This window comes from Trematomus bernacchii, unplaced genomic scaffold (assembly GCF_902827165.1).
Source record: "Trematomus bernacchii unplaced genomic scaffold, fTreBer1.1, whole genome shotgun sequence".
Lineage (NCBI taxonomy): Eukaryota > Metazoa > Chordata > Actinopteri > Perciformes > Nototheniidae > Trematomus > Trematomus bernacchii.
In genome coordinates, this window is record NW_022987851.1 from 2,345,627 (window position 1) to 2,367,125 (window position 21,499).

General features: G+C 40.8%; 1 protein-coding gene across 2 annotated transcripts in view; it reads left to right on the forward strand.

Annotated features, from left to right (window-relative positions):
• Positions 1–21,499, forward strand: part of tpst1 (tyrosylprotein sulfotransferase 1) — a 43,567-nt gene that overhangs the window by 8,569 nt on the left and 13,499 nt on the right. For both annotated transcript variants that reach the window (XM_034113136.1, XM_034113137.1), the window contains exons 2-3: positions 7,405–8,438; positions 18,015–18,213. In XM_034113136.1, the coding sequence (XP_033969027.1) occupies positions 7,582–8,438; positions 18,015–18,213 (1,056 nt within the window). In that variant the 5' untranslated portion in view covers positions 7,405–7,581. The remainder of the gene's footprint in view (positions 1–7,404; positions 8,439–18,014; positions 18,214–21,499) is intronic.

The following is a 21,499-nucleotide window of genomic DNA, read 5'->3' on the forward strand; positions in this document are numbered from 1 at the left end:
GACGCCCTTATTCAGCTCGGAACGCCCTGAACTCGAGCCGAGGGCGTCCAAAAAAATAAATAATTTGAGAGAAGATCGAGAGTTTTTATAGCTTGAAATGACGAAAAGGAAAAAGGACAAGGACATCCCTCTGTTGGAGGGGCAAAGGAGTCTGGTGGGATTCCTTTCGCTGCCAGCAAAGCGTGTTCCTGTGACGGAAAGTGAACTGCCGGCGAGCCTTGACGGGGGGTGCTAGTGGAGCACGCGCGTGAACTGCGAGCACCGGTGCCTCGCAGCGGCGAAACTGAAGCTCCGTGGTAAACTGTGGTAAGATGAAGAGCCATTTGGGAGCCGAAAGAGCCGGCTCTTCTTAGTGAGCCGAGCCAAATGATCCTGCTCACTAAAAAGAGCCGGAATTCCCTTCACTAATACGTAAAGAGATAGTATCGGGACGGCTCAATTCAAGTCACGTGACACGACGTGATGTCATCCCCTCCGCTGGTCTGGCGGAAACACTGGCGTAAGGACATATTGCTCACACCAGCTGATTTCCCCTGCCTACTGTATGCCCGGCGGAGTGATCATTCATGGACTAATCATTGGAACATTTAATCAAAAGTATTTCAACCTGCCTTGCATTCTTATCAAACAATGAATATCAGAGGAGAAACGATTGAGGAAAAGGACTTTTGTAGATATCTGATTGAATACCCTTATCAATATCTCAGACCTCTCTCTCCAGGGCTTTATGAGTTGCAGTCGCCCTCGTTATTAAGTGTTGATGTGGTTTGGTTTCACCGTAGCTCCATGGAGAGGAGCATCAGCTTCCACTGCTTCCCCTAACAGATCAATGTAAAAAGTATCCTGCGAGGCGGAGTATACAATATCAGTAACAGGAGAGAAAAGTCTCAATTAATTTAACACAAACACATTTTAGCCCTGGTGCAAGATGTAACCTGACACTGCTCTAAATCTCAGCAGCAGTTTATCAGTCAGGCGTTCATAAAGCTTCACCTCTGAAGGGACTGCTTCCTGAATATTGACAGGTCAACAATGCAAGGTAGTTGTAATCTTATAATATATATTGTTATATCACCCCATTGAAAATGACGACTTCTTTATTCTCAGATTGCTTTTTCTCTGTATTGAGTCCCTTATGGTTTTTGAAGTCGCTATATTTTTTAAACTTGTTTTCTGTGGTTAACAATCTGAGAGACTTTCACTTTTTTTTCCTACAACATAAAAGAAGTCCGTAAGTATCCGACTTGTGAATGTCCAAAGCTTTTAAATGTCTTGAAAAAAAGCGGTTCCTAACACGGGACTAAATTAGACTATTAGACGTCATCACTCCAAACATTAGCTTCCTTTACTTTGGCGGTTGTGACACGCAACCATGCACCGCGCGGTAGTTAGTTTATAGCCTAACTTTGGCCTTTTACTTTTTTACTGGCAATTTGCAGTTGCGCTCAAACATCATAAAAGTGGTGTAAATGGTGTGTGTGATATGAAACAATCCCATTCGCTTTTTGTCAAGTAGGTCTTTGCAATGCTGGTCTACAAGAATACGTCAACACTGCACCACTATTGAACTTGGCTAGCCAAATAACTTGGATCTAACTTAAAAAGTTATGTTTATTTTCCCTTGAAGGTAGGGCTGCTCAATTAATCGTATTTTAGTCGCAATTACGATTTTGGCTTGCAACGATTATGAAAACAACATAATCGAAATAAAACGATTATTTATTTTATTTTTGTTGGTTTTTCAGTTGGATTATACTTACATTTCAGGGTAATCAACTGTTAAAAACATACTGTTCAACATATTTTTTTCAATAAATTGATGTCAAAGTAAATGGATAATCATTTTTAATAATCGTGATATCAATTATTGACCCAAATAATCGAGATTATGATTTTTGCGATAATCGATCAGCCCTACTTGAAGGACAGTTTCATCAACCTTGGCGAAGCGTCAGGCACCTCTTTTACTCCCACTAATAGACTAAAGGTGTTGGCAACCCCCCCCCCCTTTAACATTGAGGCCCCGGCTCCACGAGGACGAAAACGGGTTGAATCCGCATATTTCTCATGCGTATAGCCCTCTAAGCTCCACGAGGCCGTAAGGGAAACGTAGAAACAGACCCCGCAAACGACAACGGGTCCAAAGGTGGATAGATCTGGGAACGGAGCGCTCTGGGGGGTCCAACGGGGCCGTGGAGTCGCCTATACGGTCATTCGTTTTCATAGCCCCGCCTCTCCCCCGCAGGGTTGCTATCGTGCTCCAGTCGCTACTGACCATGCTACAGTTCTTTGTGCAACATCTACAGGAGCTCCTCCTTGAATTCAGATTATTTATCTTTATCTCGATATGGACATAAACGCGAGTGAAGTCTAATCTGACAGGACGGAGACACGCAGCTCCTCCCGCTGTGATGCAGCGGGAGCAAAACACACACTTCAAGTCAGATCATCACCCTTAGCTATTTTAATTACCTCTCAAACTAAACTAGTTATAAATATGTTCATTTTTACTGTCGGGTCACTCATTACAGGATCAGCTGCTGCATGAGACAGACACTGACGCTGTCAGAAGAGAGGAAAAAGAGATGTATTTGATGATTATATATCATTATATCGTCGTTATTCATTTGTTTTAAAGCTCAATAAATAACAATGAAGACCTTTGACCGGCACTTTTATAATTTTGTCCGGAAGATTTAAACTTTAACACACGCTGACCGGCGAAAAACTCTGCCCGGTTCTGTCGGCCCCCACCGCGGAGAATACACAGAAGTGCAGCCATGACAACCATTCTTCTTCGCTGCTTTTGTGGAGGAAGTTGCTGCTTTTGTGGAGGAAGTTACAGCGCCACGTACAGGTTCGGCATATGTACTGCAGCTTTTCCAGCGTTTGGATGTAAACGGAGCCGTCTCGTGGAGCTTGACACAATCTGGTGTATATTGCGTGGGGACGGAAGGTTTTTTGCGGTTGCATTTGCGTTACTCCGATGCGTTTTGCCGTATTTGTCCTCGTGGAGCCGGGGCCTGAATCATCGAGTAGAAGACAGAGAGATGTGAGAGTGTGTGGGTGGGCTGAAAGAAAGACAAAGCCCAACAACAGGAAAAAAATGAATAAATAAACATTGTCAGATGCTGCACTGTATAAACCTTTGTTCTGGATTTACAAATGTTTTACATTCTTCAGTCTCACATAAGTCAAAACTAACACTTAAGGCATTTATCTGAAGCTTAGACTTACATGAGTTCCCTCTCACAGGGGGACTAATGCATGGAATTAGCTGTGGTGTTTTGTTGTGAAATACTCCTGGCTTGTATAACTTCAAGTTAACGGTTCAGGATGTTTGCTTTTAAGCATCAACGACCACTTGGCTCATTAGATACGAGGAAACCAACTGAGAAGAAGTTGGCAACATGGTGTCAGAGGGGAACAGATGGTAGAGGCGCACATTGGCCTGCTCTGTCCCAACCTGGCTCAACACATTGAAATACAGTACAGCATGCCTTAAATATGCTGTAATATATTGTTCTGGTTTTAGGCGTGTGGCGCAGTGGGTTGTGCGTTGGTGTTCGGATCAGGGGGTCACAGGTTCAAACCCCACTGCAGTCAGCATATCGTTGTGTCCCTGGGCAAGACACTTCACCCCAAATTGCTCCTGTGGGGATTGTCCACAGTATTGAGTATGTAGGTCGCTTTGGATAAAAGCGCTTAACAAGTAACATGTAATATAATATTTGATATGTAAGCCTAAATACCAAGTTTACTTTAGGAACATTGTCTAGTACAGTTTACACAGGTACACCAATATTCTTGGGATTTGACCTGCCAGCTATTCTTTTTTGTATTGCCAAAATAAACTGATTTCGACAAACAAGTAGTTTCCCCAAGCATGTATTCTTGTTGGGTCTGGAAAAACTTGAATAACCTTAAGATTATGGAGTTCTTACATTGGCTAACCATAACCATGCACAAATGTATCAACAGACATCTGGCTTATTTACTGTCATCAGCAAATAAGCTGATGTGGCATATGGTTTAGCCGCATCTTTATCCATTGGCTGTGTGACTTGAGGCTTTCGTAACGGATACATTCATAAAAACATATTTATCTTGCAAAAGAATATTCTATTAAAGGTTGTCTTTTAAAATGTGTTTTTACATTTGTGCTCATTTAAAGGTCACGTAATAAAGGACAATTCAGTGGCAGTTCAGTGTTTTTTATAGTGAGGAATTATTGTGTCCCTAGAATAAAAGGGGAATAAAAAACAAAATTAAATTAGAAAACAGATCGGCATTTAAGTGTTATAACCAATATGGATATCAGCTGCGCATCTCCAATGGTGATGGATGTAATGCGAAGTGTTATTAAGATAGCCTTTTTAAATGTATGTGGTTCGATCACCTTCCAAACCTGAAAACTTCAGATATTTTGAGAATTAGACAGCAATGTCTTTTTCTATTTATCATACGCCTGTCTGCAAGTTGCGTTTAACCATTAATTTAGTCAGGGCTAGGCACAGATACAAATAGGTGATTTCCACCTTCGTAAGCAGTCGCCATTACCTAACAAACCTGAATTATGAAAAGCATTTCTAGTTATATGTTTGTATGTAAGACCTCCAGAGAATAAAATGCCATTTAGCAGTGATGTATTTGCGGAAAGGGAACAGTGTCCCTGATTAATAAAACATGAGTTGGAACAAAGACGATGACAGTGTCTTGCGTCATTCTGTTTTGCCTCAAATACCATGATGGGGGAGAGGGGTGCACTGGGTTCATTGCACTGCTGTGATGAACATCAGCCTGTCACAAAGTGATGCCAGAGTCCCTGCTGTGTCAGAACAATGCCTACAGAGCCTGTTAACCATCATGCTCATAATGACGTTAAACATGTGTAAACAGACAGCAGAGTAAATAAAGAGACAGGAATGTGAGGCTCAAACAACTAATTGCTAGACGACGTATGAGTAAAGTTATACTTAATTATTCTTAGCATGGTAAATTCTGTTTAGGAAAAGTGGGCAGCCACTTATGGGACCCTAACCCTTGACTTACAATAACTGAAGATCAGACTTAAAGTCTCCTAAGCAGGCTGATTATATAGAAGATGCTAAATATAAGTGCCTCTATTTAACTTATCCATAGAGCATGGTCTAAAACACATGGCACCAGTGCATTTTGGGCGTTTCCAACTGATTTTAGTCGGTTAATTATTCATAAATGTGTTTTTAGCGTAACATGTATAAATCTAATGAGTCATCTCCCATTCTCTCCTGAAGCCAGGGTTTCCCTGTGTTCCTAATTTATTGATGGATTTGGCAAATAAAGAAACAAGCAGTTGTTTTCCACCTGAGAAAACATATCTACTTGTTCTGGAAGTGAAGGTGCATAAGCAGATGTATGTTGTCCTGGGCCTCAGGACCCTCGGCTCCGCCCGCTGTCTTCCAAAAATCTGTACCATCAACTACTTCGACATGAGCATTCACACCTATAACCTAGGGCACAATACCTGTCCAAATGAGCTGTTTTCACAATTAAAGTTGGGGTATGTAATTTATTTCAGAAACACTTTTTGTTATATTCCATGGAATGCTCTTAACATCCCGATAGCAATGAATATATTAAATGCTTTGACAATAAATACATAAAAAAATTCATCTGTGGAAGCCGTAGCGCTGTAAAAAGCACGACCAATCATTTTAGCCGGCACAAACTTATCTCGTGCCCTCATTGGTCATGTGCGCGTTCGTGTGTGTTGGAGGAGGGACTCTGTAAGGAAGTCTGAAGGAAGAGGCAGATTTTTTCCGGTTGTGTACTTTCAAATTCTAGCGCACTCGAGCTGGTTTCTCCAAAATTACATACCCCACCTTTAACTGTATTATAATAAACATTCAATATTATAAGCATATAATCAAAACTGTATTTCTTTCCCATGCAACCCACTGGGGGCCTTGGCATTAAGTGAGGCCACAAAGAAGAAGGCCTGTTAGCTACTTCAAAAACTTTAAAGTAACCTACTTTTTTACACTTGCTGACGCAGATGTGTGAAAAGAGGAAATGCTGAGCGCAGAGGTTTGAGTTTACTGTCCATACAAGGTCTTAAAACATCACTACTTGAAATGACACATTTTGTAAAAATGTAGCGCCATAGACTTATGATCAGGTTTTCCTACTTCAATGGTGCCATTTTTTCCGCTGCCACAAGAAAGCAATGCTTTATCCATGTGCCTGACCACACCTATTGCTAAAAAAAACACCACACCCATGTGCACACAGATAGGCCCAAGTATAGTTGCTACTTACACTACGTGGTCTCTGGACATGAAAATGACAACTCCGTCTCTCCAGAACTAGTAATTACTGTTGGGCTGCGCCATGTACTGACTCTAAGAAGGGTTCTAAGATGTAATTTCCTAGTAGAAAATTATTGCTCTTTTTATATGCCAATTTCACAGAAAGTGTTATTATTTTTACAATCTAGTCAGCAACTGTAAGATTCTAATCAATGGAACATTTATAGGCTTAATTGCAGTTATTTTACCATTAATTAGCTTTTAATAATATAGTTGTGTAACATTTTCCAAAGTCTGAATGTGTTCTGTAAGTGAAGCACTTCTGTGCAGTGACCTGCCGTGACTTCCCTTTGCCCTAAATCTCCCCCTCTTCCTCCCTGGTCGCTGAGGAAGGTGACTGTGGCTTCAGGGCCAGCACAGAGAAAACCATTTAACATATAAGCTGTAGTAAGCCTGCAGATTTTATTACCCAACATCAGGGGGAAAGCTCTCAGCCAGGCCACTGCGGCATGTACATTTTATATGCGGGTAGTTTCAGAGTGTGTATGTTTTCTGTAAGTCAAAGAGCCCTATCTACAGATTGAGTTTGTGTGCATGCTTATTTCAAAATTAGAGGCTAAACGTAAAAAATGACGCACTACCTGAGAATCAAAGCCAAAGAGAAATGTCCAGCAAGATAACAAATGATGTGTTCTTGATTAAATGCCTACATTGGTTAAGCTACATGCTCTGTCAGCAGAGATTCTTTGTCATTCTTTCTACTAACTCTCTATATAAAGCCTGGGAGACTGACTTTATTAGTTTATTTGGATCGCAACTCCATTGTCACAATGGTGTTGGAAGCAGCTCTGTGTCTTGTGTCACTTTGTGCTAGAATTTCACAGTAATGTTGGCCTGAGATCAAAAGACTTGTCAGATAAAGAGAATGTGGTGATCACTCTGCTTCATAAATTCCTCTTCTGTAGATTTCTTCTGAGATGCTTTTGATGTACAGAATGAATGTCCTAGTGCCTGACATCTGTCGCATGTTATTTTTTTATCTGGGACATGAAAAAAAATGTTACTTTAGTAATGTTGGTTTTTAATCAGAACTGTGTTTTGTGTCACAATCCAGGCCTCATGGAGCTGGGGACTCCACGCCTACTGTGCACCAGGGAGCTCGATCCATGCCCGGTTCCCAGCAAACAACCATAAAGGGTGGGAACCTTGATTGCCCTTCAGTTCCTTTTCCCATCCCTCCCCCTAAATTGCCCCTTTGGTGATATTGCCTCACCTACCTGTGGCCTGCAACATGATTGGCAAGCTGAAACAGAACTTGCTGGTGGCCTGTCTGGTCATCAGCTCAGTCACGGTCTTCTACCTTGGCCGCCATGCCATGGAGTGCCACCATCGCATAGAGGAGCGCAGCCAGCCGGGCGGGATCCTGCCTCTGTCGGCGCTTGGAGGCAGCATGCGGACCACCTTACGGACAGGCCAGAATCTCAGCACGCCTTTTGTTTACAATAAAGACATGCCACTCATATTCATTGGTGGAGTGCCCCGCAGTGGGACAACGCTAATGCGAGCCATGCTGGATGCCCACCCTGAGGTGCGCTGTGGCGAAGAAACTCGAGTCATACCTCGTATCCTGGCCATGAAGCAGATGTGGAGCCGCTCAGGACGGGAGAAGATGCGCCTTGACGAGGCCGGAGTGACAGATGAGGTGCTGGACGCCGCCATGCAGGCCTTCCTGTTGGAGATCATCGTCAAACACGGAGAGCCCGCCAACTTCCTCTGCAACAAGGACCCTTTTGCTTTGAAGTCGCTTTCCTACCTGGCCAAAATCTTTCCTCATGCCAAGTTTCTACTCATGATTCGTGATGGTCGGGCTTCAGTCCACTCTATGATCTCACGGAAGGTGACCATTGCCGGCTTTGACCTTGGTAGCTACAGGGACTGCCTGACCAAGTGGAATCGGGCCATAGAGACCATGTACACTCAGTGCCTGGAGGCATCGGACAAATGCCTACCTGTGCACTACGAACAGTTGGTCCTTCATCCGGAGAAATGGATGAAGACACTGCTTAAGTTCCTTGACGTTCCATGGAATGATGCTGTCCTCCGCCATGAGGAGCTCATTGGGAAGGCTGGAGGAGTGTCACTCTCAAAGTAAGTGATGTTGACAGGTTCTTTTTTTTTTTTCCTATACTCAAACACAAGCCCTGACAACTTCTTGTGTACTTTAAAAAGGTACCAGTTCTAGCACGGATGCCAATAGACTCACAATGTCTTGTGTTTTGGTGATAGTTTAAGTCTTATAGGGGAAATAAAGATGTGGCAGAGAAATAGTAAATCATCAGGTTAATTAGATGGAATTTGTAGACTGACATGGTCATGTTTGGTTGAACTTTTATGTTTTATTGTACACAGTGATTGTAGTAATTGTAGCCAGGGTAAAACATCACTCCCCCTATTGTCACTGTGCCTTTGAACTCTCTTTTTTGTTGCTCTGGGAGGAACTTCTCCATGTTGTTCTCTTTAATGTTAGTATATAATTAGAACATAGGCCCTTGCAACGCCTTTTTAAGAATAGATGTTCTCTTTAAGCAGTTCCCTCAAACAGAAACAGAACCTCAAGTCTTCTTATTATTTCTTGTTCTATTAGGGTTGAGTGCACTAGCTTGTAAAACGGGGGTCAATAGCCTTATGTCTTTTCCACTGTAATGTTTAAACTAAGCTTTGAGGCATTTTAAGTACTTTCAAACATTCTAGCTACCAGTGAGGTAACACTGAATCACCAGCCATCACTGTGTCATGCTGTGATTCATTTGCTGTTCTTTTTTTTGACTGCTGATAATAAGCAGCAGAGGCTTTACTAGATGTTTCCTCTGCAGCTGCAGATTTATTAAATATTTCAGTGATGACGCAGTGGTGGTTAGATAAATATTTGCTGTTGTAAGAAGTGGAGATTTGTGCCAGCCTCATAAGCTTCACATGGTAAGTTATGTCTGCCATATATCACATTCCCAGTCAAATAGAAATGAGCTTGGACATGCCCATGTCTACTTAGCTTTCAACTACTTGTCCTTGAGTGGAGAGAAAGTATGGATCTGCTCTTAACCAGCAGACATGAAAAATGACATAAAAGTAGCAGTGTGTCAAGATATCACTTTCTATTGAATATCCGTTACTGCAGGCCTTAAAAATAAACATGCACCTTTGGCCTTCACATATACCCTCGCTATGTTTTCACTAAGCCTCTGAACTTTCCATCATTACATTTCATTTGTAAATTAAACATCCTACGACTGCGCACAGCGAGGAACCTAGTCATTAGTGAACACATGAGATTATGTCTGCACTACACTACTGTAAGCTGGTTTCCTAATGGCTCTGCCCGGTGTCAGAGTTGTTATTGTTTCAGTGATTTGGGAGGGTTGGCCCCTGGAAGGCGTTTAGGAAACACTGGAGGGGTCCAACCCCATTCCTCTCTTCTGTCTATCCCCCAGCCCCCCATGCCAACACCCTCTTCCTGCCACGTAGAACCAGAACACACTCCATATCCTCTGGAGACATTTGGGCTACGTTTTGTTATTGTCTGCATAGGAGAACCTCTCTTTTCATCCATTGAGCAGTTTTCCCCTCTAAATGCCTTTTTATCTTTCTAGAACTTTAGATTTGTTAGTGATAAGAAAACTCTAATTGACTCCATTTGTCATTGTTCTGTTTTTCTTCTTGATTTGACTTGACTTGAGAAGAGACTATTTAAAGATCAAAGAGGCAGCAGGTTAGAGAAGAGGTCAGACACTAAGGCCTAGGCTCCACGGGAACGCATACGGCAAAACGCATAGGATTAACGCAAACGCAATCGCCAAAAAGCTTCCGCCCACACGCAATATACACCGGATAGTGTCTGCCCACATGAGACAGCTCCGTTTAGATCCAACTGCTGGAAAAGCTGCAGTACATATGCCGAGCCTGTACGTGGCGCTGTAACTTCCTCCACAAAAAGCAGCAACTTCCTCCACAAAAGCAGCGAAGAAGAAGAATGGTTGTCATGGCTGCACTTCTGTTTATTCTCCGCGGTGGGGGCCAAGGGAACCGCGCAGAGTTTTTCGCCGGTCAACGTGTGTTAAAGTTTAAATCTTCATGCTTCCTCATGCAGCAGCTGATCCAGTAAGTAAACCCGACAGTAAAAATAAACATATTTATAACTAGTTTAGGTAGTTTGAGAGGTAATTAAAATAGCTAAGGGTAATGATCTGACTTGAAGTGTGTGTTTTGCTCCCGCTGCTTCACAGCGGGAGGAGCTGCGTGTCTCCGTCCTGTCAGATTAGACTTCACTCGCGTTTATGTCCATATCGAGATAAAGATAAATAATCTGAATTCAGTGTGCAGTGTACTTTTGCGGGGGTGAGCAGCAGAGGTGGGGAGAGGCGGGGAGAGGCGGGGCTATGAAACGGGTGACCGTATAGGCGACCCCACGGCCCCGTTGGACCCCCCAGAGCGCTCCGTTCCCAGATCTATCCACCTTTGGACCCGTTGTCGTTTGCAGGGTCCGTTTCTACCGTTCCGTTACGGCGTCGTCTAGCTTAAAGGGCTATACGCAAGAGAAATATGCGGATACAACCCGTTTTCGTTCCCGTGGAGCCTAGGCCTAAGTTCAGTTTGTGTTCAACAGGGAGGGGGACGTGTTTTATAGGCACAGTGTTAAACTTCACAAGTCATTTAGGAATAACATTGGTTTATAAAACAGTTTTTAAGTAAGAGCTCAAGAGTTACTGAAGATTATGTTTGCATTCATTTAAAACAAATGGATTTCTATATTGGCTGTACTGTGTTGCACTGCTAGACAAGCAATGTCAATGACATGATATGCACCCACAATACACAGGGGTATGTTTCAGTATTGGTTGAGCATGAGCAGAGCTGCAGCGATTGGCAGATCAGTACATCGGTTGAACAACCGAAACATTGATATATGTTGAGAATGAAGCCCCTTTACCACTTGACACCGACCCACTAACATCTGGATTTGTCTTTAGAGGGAATGTTTACGTTCAGCATTAATTCCTGGGAAAAAATGGCTTTGAAAAAAATAATTGTTATAAGATGTTTGTAGGTAATATTTTTGGAAATTACATGAGCCTTGTATTTGCATTCTTGTCTTAAGTACATTTAAAAAAAACATGGAACACTTAATGTAAACTGTCAAGATGAGACTTCCACTTTCATCAGGGGGCCAGATATTTTTGGTCGATGGGGAGATTAAGCCCATGGGATACAATCCGACTACTGAAGAGATGTATTCATATGGCCACATTTAGTCACTGAATTCTCTCAAAAACAAACCCTCAACTGATACAAGACAATGTAAGACCTTGAAACGTAACATCAATACAGACCTCCAATGATAAATAAAACATCCCTTAAAGAGGAATGTTATTTTTACTAACCCTACTACAGTGATGTCAACGCACTAAGATTCTCTCTCAAGGACTCTTCAGCAGAGCAGATATTTGCTGGCATGTACGTTTGAAAGTACTTGATGGTTTAAAGGAAGGCTTTCTTGACCCTGAAGTCGACATTATATAAATAAGAGATTGACCAGGGTCATAAACCTGTTCATTATACCAACATCCTTACAATAGTTAAAAGACATTTGTTAGTTTTAAGTTTTCATGTGGTTTAAAACTTTCAAGCCAATATTGGCACAATTCCAATGTTGCTGACCTCTTGAGAATTTTATTTTTTATTTTGACTTGAACAGTTACCATGCCTTGCTGGTGTGGTTGTAGATAAGGTCATGGGAAAAGAAGAGGCAGAAGAATGCATTAGATAAGGCAACTAGCCAGATCCACTGCAAGCACACATCTAGTCAAACCCTGGAGGTAAAGAGATGTACATTATATCCAACTGAATTTCTTTGGCTTTTTTCACTTTTTGATTTCATCCCTTGTCATCACTTTGTTTGAGATCGGTTTAGTCTTTCAGTCTGGTTCTTACTTGTCAAGACAGAAGCAGAAACATTGTCCTCAACTTGTAATGATCTTAACCTTATAAATTGGACAGAAATTATAACAAACTTAGAAATGTTTGCATGGCATCTGTGCATAAGAAATCATGTGTGTGCATGAGCTCAGTCACTTCACACCAAAGATGGATCGCGGTAAACGCTCTAAAGTGAGGCTCCACTACACTAAAAAAGAAAAAGACAAGGCACAGTGTAATGCCTGTTAATAGCTTGCCACAGGCATAGCTCAGTTAAAATAAAGCACAGCTATTGTGCAATACATTTGTATTGCATGTATATTTTTTATTTGTAAAAATGTCAGTTAAAGCTTAAAAGAATAAAGATATTTTTGTGATCTAAACGTTTGACCTCTTTCTTTTACAATTTTGGAATCGAAACAGGGAATCGATAAGAACCAGAATCGATAAGCAGAATCGGAATCGATAAATTTCAAACGATACCCATCCCTATACCTAGAACACACCCAGTAAAACACCCGTATGTCAACTATTGAGTGTAACCCTGAGGAACCTGAGGCTGAGACTGAGTTCAGTATTTTTGTTGGGTGATCACTAGACATTTGATATTGCTGGTAAAGGATTTTTCCGCAAACACTTGGATCACCCCTGCATTAGTTCTTTAAAAGGTCACAAGGATCTTAGTCAAGAGTGCTAGGATTACTATTTGTCTTCCTGTTCCCTGCTGGTAACGATTTCTCATTTGTGTTTAATATCTAATCACATTACAGGTTTCCTTCTCAATTCACAGTTTGTTCCACCAAGTACACACAGTATCACCAGTCATCCTTCTTTGCTTGATCTGAGGTCAAGATACAAAATGATGAGGGTGTCACGGTTCAATATTTGATTTACTATACATTTTTGGCCAAATTTCGATCAGATTATGCTTTTTTTGTCAGCATGCCTACAGTATGATAAATTCACATGTACATGGAACTTTGATACAATTGACGTAAGAAGAAGCCAGCAACAACAAGCCTTCGGGGCAGCACAACTACCATTTACCATCATTAACATTTGCCCCATCTCCTCTCAAGTACTTTGCCCACAATGCATTCAAGTCAACCCCCATGACACCTGGCAGAAAACGCATCTTGCCCACTACAACCACCAGCACTTCTCCCTCTGCAGCATCCAACAGCTCCCGGTCTCTATCTACATGAACATCTCAATCAGCTCGCAGCAAGGCCCCAGAGTGGGCCCTTGTCTATGCATTATCATCAATTACCTGACCCTGATTTAGTAGAGGCCGTGCCTTGCTGAGCAACTTACTCCATTACTTATCCCAGTACAGGGAGCCACTCCCCCCCACTTCCCTAACTCTCCATCCTATTGGAGATCTGGATGTCTCCAGCCAATCCTCTCTTAGCAGGCGTTGGTGATACAGAACACCACCTTGGGTAAAGGAGGTCCTGCAATGAATAATTGACAAGCTAGAGGCCATTAAGAGCATCAGCCTGAAGGGAAGTGGTCATGTGACGGGCGGATAGGTCTTTTGTCACATCACATTTAAAGCCAAGAGGAGGGATGTGCGCACATGATTTGCTCAGCAGTGTGGGAGCAAATTATTTTAGACTGGTGACAGGAAACCAACAGACGGGATATAAATATCACTGGATTGTCTCCATCATTTTATTGTGCTGTTGAGTGTCTTTTTCTTGCCTGGGGTTGAGAGATGAAACTATCTTGAAATTATTCATGATACGATCCTGCATGATAGCAATGAGACATTTTATGTCCATTAAAATGATGTTCTGTTAAAGAAACACTAGAGAAACACCTCGGCAGAAGAGTCGCAGGATCCGCTGTAGCCTAAAATGTAGGTCTGAAAGAGTCCCACCATGTAATTATTTTACACCAATTCAAGTTGCACATACTCAAAAGCAGAATGCAACAGTATGCAAATATGCCTTTTTGTCAATTATTTGGTTTTAAACCAAATTTAAAAAAAAAAGATAGCAGGAGAAAATAGGATGTTATTGACGGCAAGAAGTCTGCTCTACAGTGGTGAAAAACAACAAGCAGCACTTACCCCTCTTGGCCAAACTTAACCGTACCTCTATGTGCGTGCCACAAGTACCGCCATGATTTTTTTAAAGCACATTTTTTTGGGGGATAGCTGGAAACATGGTCACTTAAAGTGGAAATAGTTCTTTATTTAGAAAAAAATGTAAAAAGAACATTGTGGCTGAGTATATGTAGGACTTTGTTTGGTTCCCTTATATTATTGTTCTACACAAAAGGGCCCTATTAAGCCTCTTACCGCCTGTTCTGCAGCACCTCTTTTCACCCTCTGTCTGAAACCAGAGCCCAAAGTGCAGAAGTAAACAAAGGAGTCCAATGGAGGCGTTTCAGACAGGGGGGGAGTGTTTGTGAGAGAAACTCCCTCTGGAGGGAACACAAGGATTTGAGCCTTTGCAGACCATTTACATGCACAACAACCTATATGATGCACATCAGGGAAGGTTAACCCCCAAAAAGCACAATGCAATGTTTGGAAAGTCAATCCTGAGTGGACCTTATAGTTATGCAACGTTTTCAGAGAAGTTAGTTGTGTGAATGACCAACAGTTGATGGAAAGCTGTTGTTGAACTGTTTACAGGTATTTCAGTATTACATATCTTTTTATTTATTAAAATATCTGTTTCCTAAGCCGTTGAGATTTGTCAGCCGCTCTCTCTATACTCAGTCTTTGTTCTTTATCAGTTTATATCTTACGTCGACACTTAGCAGCCTCCTGGGTCTTGATGGAGTTACCTAAAGTGATTCCCTACCCATTTGTTGCAGAGTGGATATTTGGATCATGGCCCGTCTCTCAGAAACCATCTCCACCGTCCTCCTGAGAAGACGAAACCAGCTCACTCTATTAATCATGCAGGAGACTATACCCGTACAGTGTAAAGATTCAATTGCAAAGTAAATGGATTAGAGGAAAGTGAATTGCCTTATTGAGGTATAGAGTATAGACAGGAAACATAGGGAAGGAGAAGCTGGACTGCTGACGGTAAATAGAATCGTTTGGGGAGAGAGGGAGCTACCTAAGGAAAATAGTAATAGCAATTAAAGAAATTAGCATTTGTTAGAATTCTTTGTGAAATGACTGTCATGTTTTCTTTGAACTCAGTACCCAGTATAACTCCGTTTAAGCCTTGCTTTGTATTTGGCATACAATGTATTTTGGAGCCTGTGTACAGTTTGTCTGAAAACTTGGAGATGCTGATGTCATTTTATGGAATTAAAAATATATATAATAAGGACAACAATCTCTCTTAAGTAATCACTCATCTGCTGCGTTTGTTGACATGAAAACTGAACACTCGGTCTCTGTCTATCTTAATTTGCCCTCATAAATGCATAGATTAACTAAAACATTCAATTAAATAAATGGAAATTCAATGTTTTAAATATGTTATATCATCAATACATTACGGGTAGTAATACATTATGACCGGAAAAGAGAATCAAATGAAATCACTGACTGTTGGAAATGAAAATGTCCTCAATGAGTAGGGAATAGTATAGCAGACTAAAGAGACTTTGTACAAAGTATTTTTAGAAATGTGTGCTCATCCATACTTTGTTTGATGAAGAGCTATATAACAATTCATATTTTCTTATAAACAAATTGTTTTGGTCATGCTTTGGTTTTAAAAATGAAATGGCAAAAACATCTCCCTCAACAAAATGGTGACTCTAACCTTGGGCATTGGTACTTGCTGAGAAATGTGTCATCTGCGCAGCCCTAATCTTAAAATATAAAAACAACTGTGGGTTAAGATGAAACCAAGACTACATGCTATCATCCCCTCACATCTGTTTATGTGGTAACCTGTTTTGTGCAGTCTTGTATAAAGTGATGGGTGCTGCTAAAACGTCATGTGTACAAATGATGTTGTTCTGAGTGTACCAGGTTCAGCAACTTTTATCTCCCCAGTCTATTCCGAAAAAAATCCCAAACTATTTCCTAAGTCTTGTCGCAACCAACATCACACCCATAATGCAATATGGTATTTTAGAATGCGAAGAAATCCGTTTTATTGGCCAAGTATGTGAACACAAACAAGTTATTAAATGTATTTTTATGATCTCGATTTACTTCCAAATAAATAAACATAACAGTACAACTGCTTTGTATACAAGTATGAAATATGTATAGTACATCAGTGACTGCCTGTGGAAAGAAAGTGTTTTCTCATCTGTGAGTTTTGACATTCAGCAAACTATACATATATAAACCTATGGAACTGTTCCAAAGGTATCTACATGATCATAGATTGACATCAAAGTCCTCCTGCTGGACAGTAGTGGTTAAGTCCTTTCAGAAGACAAAAGACACAGTCCAGCCACTCTATTCCCCTCGCTTGTTGAATATTTAATTTCAGACAATGAATAATTTACCTCGGGACAACATGGTGGATTTCTCCCTCTCAAAAATGCTTCCTGGCTGATGGAGGGAAAGGGCGAGGATTATTCCAAGAAACCTGCATTTTTCTAAAAACTATGAATTTGTATTCTTATAGCAAACAGATTTGAAATGCTCATGCATTGCCTGGTGAAGTTCTCTTCTGTTACTTTGACTTCTCTAACTTTGTTTTGAAATGTCATGATGACCTTGCAAGGTTTACATATTTCACCTTTGACACAGTGATGGAGATTCCACTTAATAACTGAGCTAAAGGAAATAATTCAGTCCATATGTTGAGACAAGCTGAGTATAGGAAATGTGATGCATGTTGGCAGCAGATTGAACTAATGGAGTGAAGGGTGATTTATTCAGCAAGGGGATCTGCTGAGGGAGGGAAAGCAGGAAACCATCTTTTATATTGTCTCAGGATTAGATTACAGCCAATGAACAAAACTGAGGGATAGACTTGTCTGTTTAAACCAGGCCATTTGGGGAAAAGCTAGGCTAAAGTAGGAAAAGAGTGCAAATCTAAATGATAAAGTAACAATAAGGTACAGATCCAAAATAAACCCAATGCCTAACAAATCCAAATGGGATAATGATAATGATAAACCTTGGCTGGTTTAATGGGGATTAGCTAAATGAGATGTATGTACTTTGGTTTTGACATTGCACTAGACCAGGGGTGTTAAACTCAAGGCCCGGGGGCCAAATCCGGCCCGCAACCTCATTTTCTGTGGCCCGCAAGAGCTTGCAAAGAATATAATACGTTTATTATACGGTTACATGTCGCTTTACAGAAGCACGTTGCCCATAAACTACATGTCCCACAATGCATCTTGTTTTGTGACATGCGCACTGAAGAGACTTGCAATTATTTACCCTAGACTTCTGCTTTCAGACGTAGTTAATTATGAAGTTATTACCCTATCCGATAATAATTGAATGCAGAGGCAATAATGTAATATAATACATTATTTTATATATATTATATATTTCTATCTGTATTTTTATATAGTCTTAAAGTTACAACCGGCTCTGAGTGCAACCCTAATGCTAATGTGGCCCGCGATGAAATTGAGTTTGACACCCCTGCACTAGACCATAATATAATATTGATCACATTTCGAAATTATTCATTTTTTACCAGGAATTTAGAAACTATTGCGAGACAATGAGACATTAAATATTTTTGAAAGGATGAAACTACTTGCCAAATCAACCCTCTTAAGGTTTAAACCTTGGATGTTTGGCAACAGGATATGTTTTTTTTCAGATACAAGCTGAACATCTTTCTGTCTTTCCAGGGTGGAGAGGTCCACAGATCAGGTCATCAAGCCCGTCAACATGGAGGCCTTGTCCAAGTGGGTGGGGAAGATCCCAGCTGACGTGGTGAGGGACATGGCTGTCATCGCCCCCATGCTGTCCAGACTGGGCTACGACCCCCACGCCAACCCTCCCAACTACGGCCGGCCGGACCCCAAGGTCCTGGACAACACCAGAAGGGTGAGTCTGAGCCAGAGTGACCAGTGTTACAACTAGAGATGTCCCGATCCGATCACGTGATCGGGGATCGGAGCCGATCACGTGATTTTCAAAAGATCGGAATCGGGAGAAAAAAATCGGGGATCGGGAATTTTTTTTTTTTTAATTTTTTTTTTATATAAAATATTTTTATTTTATTTAATGTTACAAAACAAAAATGACCATGTTCACGTCTTGAAGTCATCCTGAGGCCTTAGTTTTGGTTTAAAATTACACAACATTATGTATGTGTTGCTTCTTTTGGGCTTGTTTTCATAGACCTGGTTGCTTATTTCTCTCAAATCTGGCAACAGAGTGGGCGCAGTGTCTAATAGTAGCAGTAAGCTAACAAGAGGCTACGTTCAGCTGGTGACTCGGGAGTCGGGACAGAGAAAATGTCAGGAGTTTGGAAGTATTATAAAATTGAAAGCGAAGGCAGTGTAACAGCCAGATGCAATGTTTGCAAGGCGGAGGTTCCGCGTGGTGGAAAGAACAGAGCTACGTTCAACATGACCAATCTAATACAAACACCACCAACAACAACACGACGAGTACACAGCGGCCACTCGGGTAACGGCACTGAAACAACCGACACTTTCAGAGACTTTTAAAAGGAAAGAGAAACTACCCCAGAACAGTGAAAAGGCCAAAAAAATAACAGCCAAGATAGCTGAATTCATCGCGTTGGATGACCAGCCGTTATCTGTTTGTTTTTTTCTCTTAATGCATTGCATAAAGATCGGATCGGGAAAAATCGGTATCGGCAGATTGTCAAAATCAAATGATCGGAATCGGATCGGGAGCAAAAAAAGGTGATCGGGACATCCCTAGTTACAACCATCTTCAGAACTGTATTCTCAGTCAGTCTAAATGATCACTTTTTGAGTTATTAACACAATAATCAATAAGGGGCTCGCAGTTTTGTAATGAAATCATTTTAGTATATTTGCTTTCAAACTAAGACTTTGGATGAAAAGATCAATACCTCATGTTTGAATGGTAATTATGAAGCTACAGCTAGCAGTTGGTTCAAAGGCCCTTCTTGAAGTATAAAACCACAACTTGTCTGACTTTTCTTATGGATTAAACTAACACTATAAGATTCATTAATAAGTGAACTTCAGATGTGCTAATAAGCAATCATTTGTTCCTTTGCTCGGGGCCCAGGTAGCATGTCCTACTGTCTTTTAGTTTCTAAGGTAAGCCTATATAACATGCTGCTGGTCGTTGCTTTATATTAAGTGGGCAGATATGAGGGTATCCATCTTCTCATCAAACTCTCAGTCAAGAAAGAGTACAAGCATGTTAACCAAAATGCTTGACTATAACTTTAAAAAGGCCTTTCGCTATTTGAATTTTAGCCCATTCACTGCAAATGAAATAAACGAATTATGATATTATTCTAATAGCAATGATCTGTTTATCTATATGAAGAAAGGCATAGCCGTCAGTGCTTAACCTAAAAACTAAAGTCAAATAGAATCGTGGATTTGGAAAACGTGACACCCCATCATTCAGTCAGTACTAAGTACTGTGCTCACCACAAGTGCATTATGATGCCACACTAAAACAGATGGAAACCAGTGGTTCTCTGGAAAATGGTCAAAAGAAATGCACTTGCAAAGTATTTCCAGGAACAAGACAATTACTGGTTGTGTTTGAGTGTCAATCGCAGTGGAACATAACAACTAACAACATTTGTTTTTATGTAAGATCCCTAAGGAACATTTGCTCAATTAAAAACCCTAGTCCCTGCATCCATTATACATGTATACTGTAAGTACTGCTGATCCTGTGAAAACAGTAGTTTACTATCTTCTGTGGCCAGCCCTAGTGATGCCATCAGAGTTTACAGCTTGGGTTGCTTTGGCAGTTACCCCTTTGAGACATGACATCTATCAAGATGTTGCTTTGTCCCTGTGACGTAGATTTTTTCCGCGAAAACCTAGATTTAGTTTACACGGTCTGTTTGCTCAAAGAGTTTTATAGGAGGCAGGCCTCAGATTCGGAGATTGTACCTGCACAGTCTTCTTTGCTGTGGCACTGATGTCTTTGCCAGACGTCAAACCCTTTGCTATTTTTGGAGCAGAATATGTTTTATTAAATCCTTTTCCTCAAGCTGAGCTATCAGGTGACATGCTCTGCAGCTCCTCTCTTTGGGTTGCATACCTAATGTCTGAGCCAGAGGACACAGCTCTCTATAGTATTATCCATCAAGATCTGTAAAGGTTGTGGATTCAAGGTCTTCCTGGTACTAAGATGCACCATTTCTTCATACATTTTGTGTAAACTGGAAATCCCAATTTTTAAGGTTTAACACAATCAGTTTAGCTGTAAAAAGAACTCTCTGTGTTTTGAATTTGGCATTTTGAAGATGTTCAAATATGAATAAGTACCCATTATACTCATTTTGAAACATCGATAAAGCATTAAAACCAGTGAGAAGAGGATGACTTCATACCCTCGCTCGACAAATAAGCTGATGTAGGATGAGAGTGTCAGTAGTTCTCATTAGTTTGAAAATCTCTCTTGAAAATGAGGGAAATAGAGAAAATGTGGGAAATAGAGAAAATGTGTATTGTTCACAGTGTTATTAACAGTATAGTGATGATAAAGACTGCAACGTGTCAGTTCCTGGACTGTTTTCAGGTTTGACCTCTCCCCTGTTTGACTGCTGGCCAAGCCTTTCTGGCTGATTGATGCTTTAAGGACAAAGGCTGGAACTCTTTCCTTGTGTCTGAGTATTTTCCTTTGCCTTTGTTTCTACTATTGACCACACCATAAAAATAAAGATTAATATTTACATATATTTCAAATAGAACCCGAGTCAGAAATGCGATTACACCAGATTGAACTCCAATGCTTCCAGACTCCTGGTTTGACCAGACACCTGGAATTAAAAGCAAAAACAGTTAACTTTTCAACACCTCCAAGTGTTTCCAAGTGATATAAATACAGAGACAGTAATAACATTTCTTATGGACAAGAAGATAGATCTACTTGTTGATATATTATATTGTTAGCCACATGGATAACGCTTGCAGTCTGGCTAACATTATTGTCCAGAGTAAGAACCAAATGTGAAAATAATACAAAGAACTAGAACCACTCATTTCTGTGAGAAAGGCAAACTAAAACTGAATCAGAATCAAGATTATTGCTAAATAGGTTTCCACATACTTGGAATTAGCTTTGGCGTATATGGTGCATACATAAACATTGATTAGAAGAATCTTTGAAGCAATTTAAAAAAACTATTAAAATATAA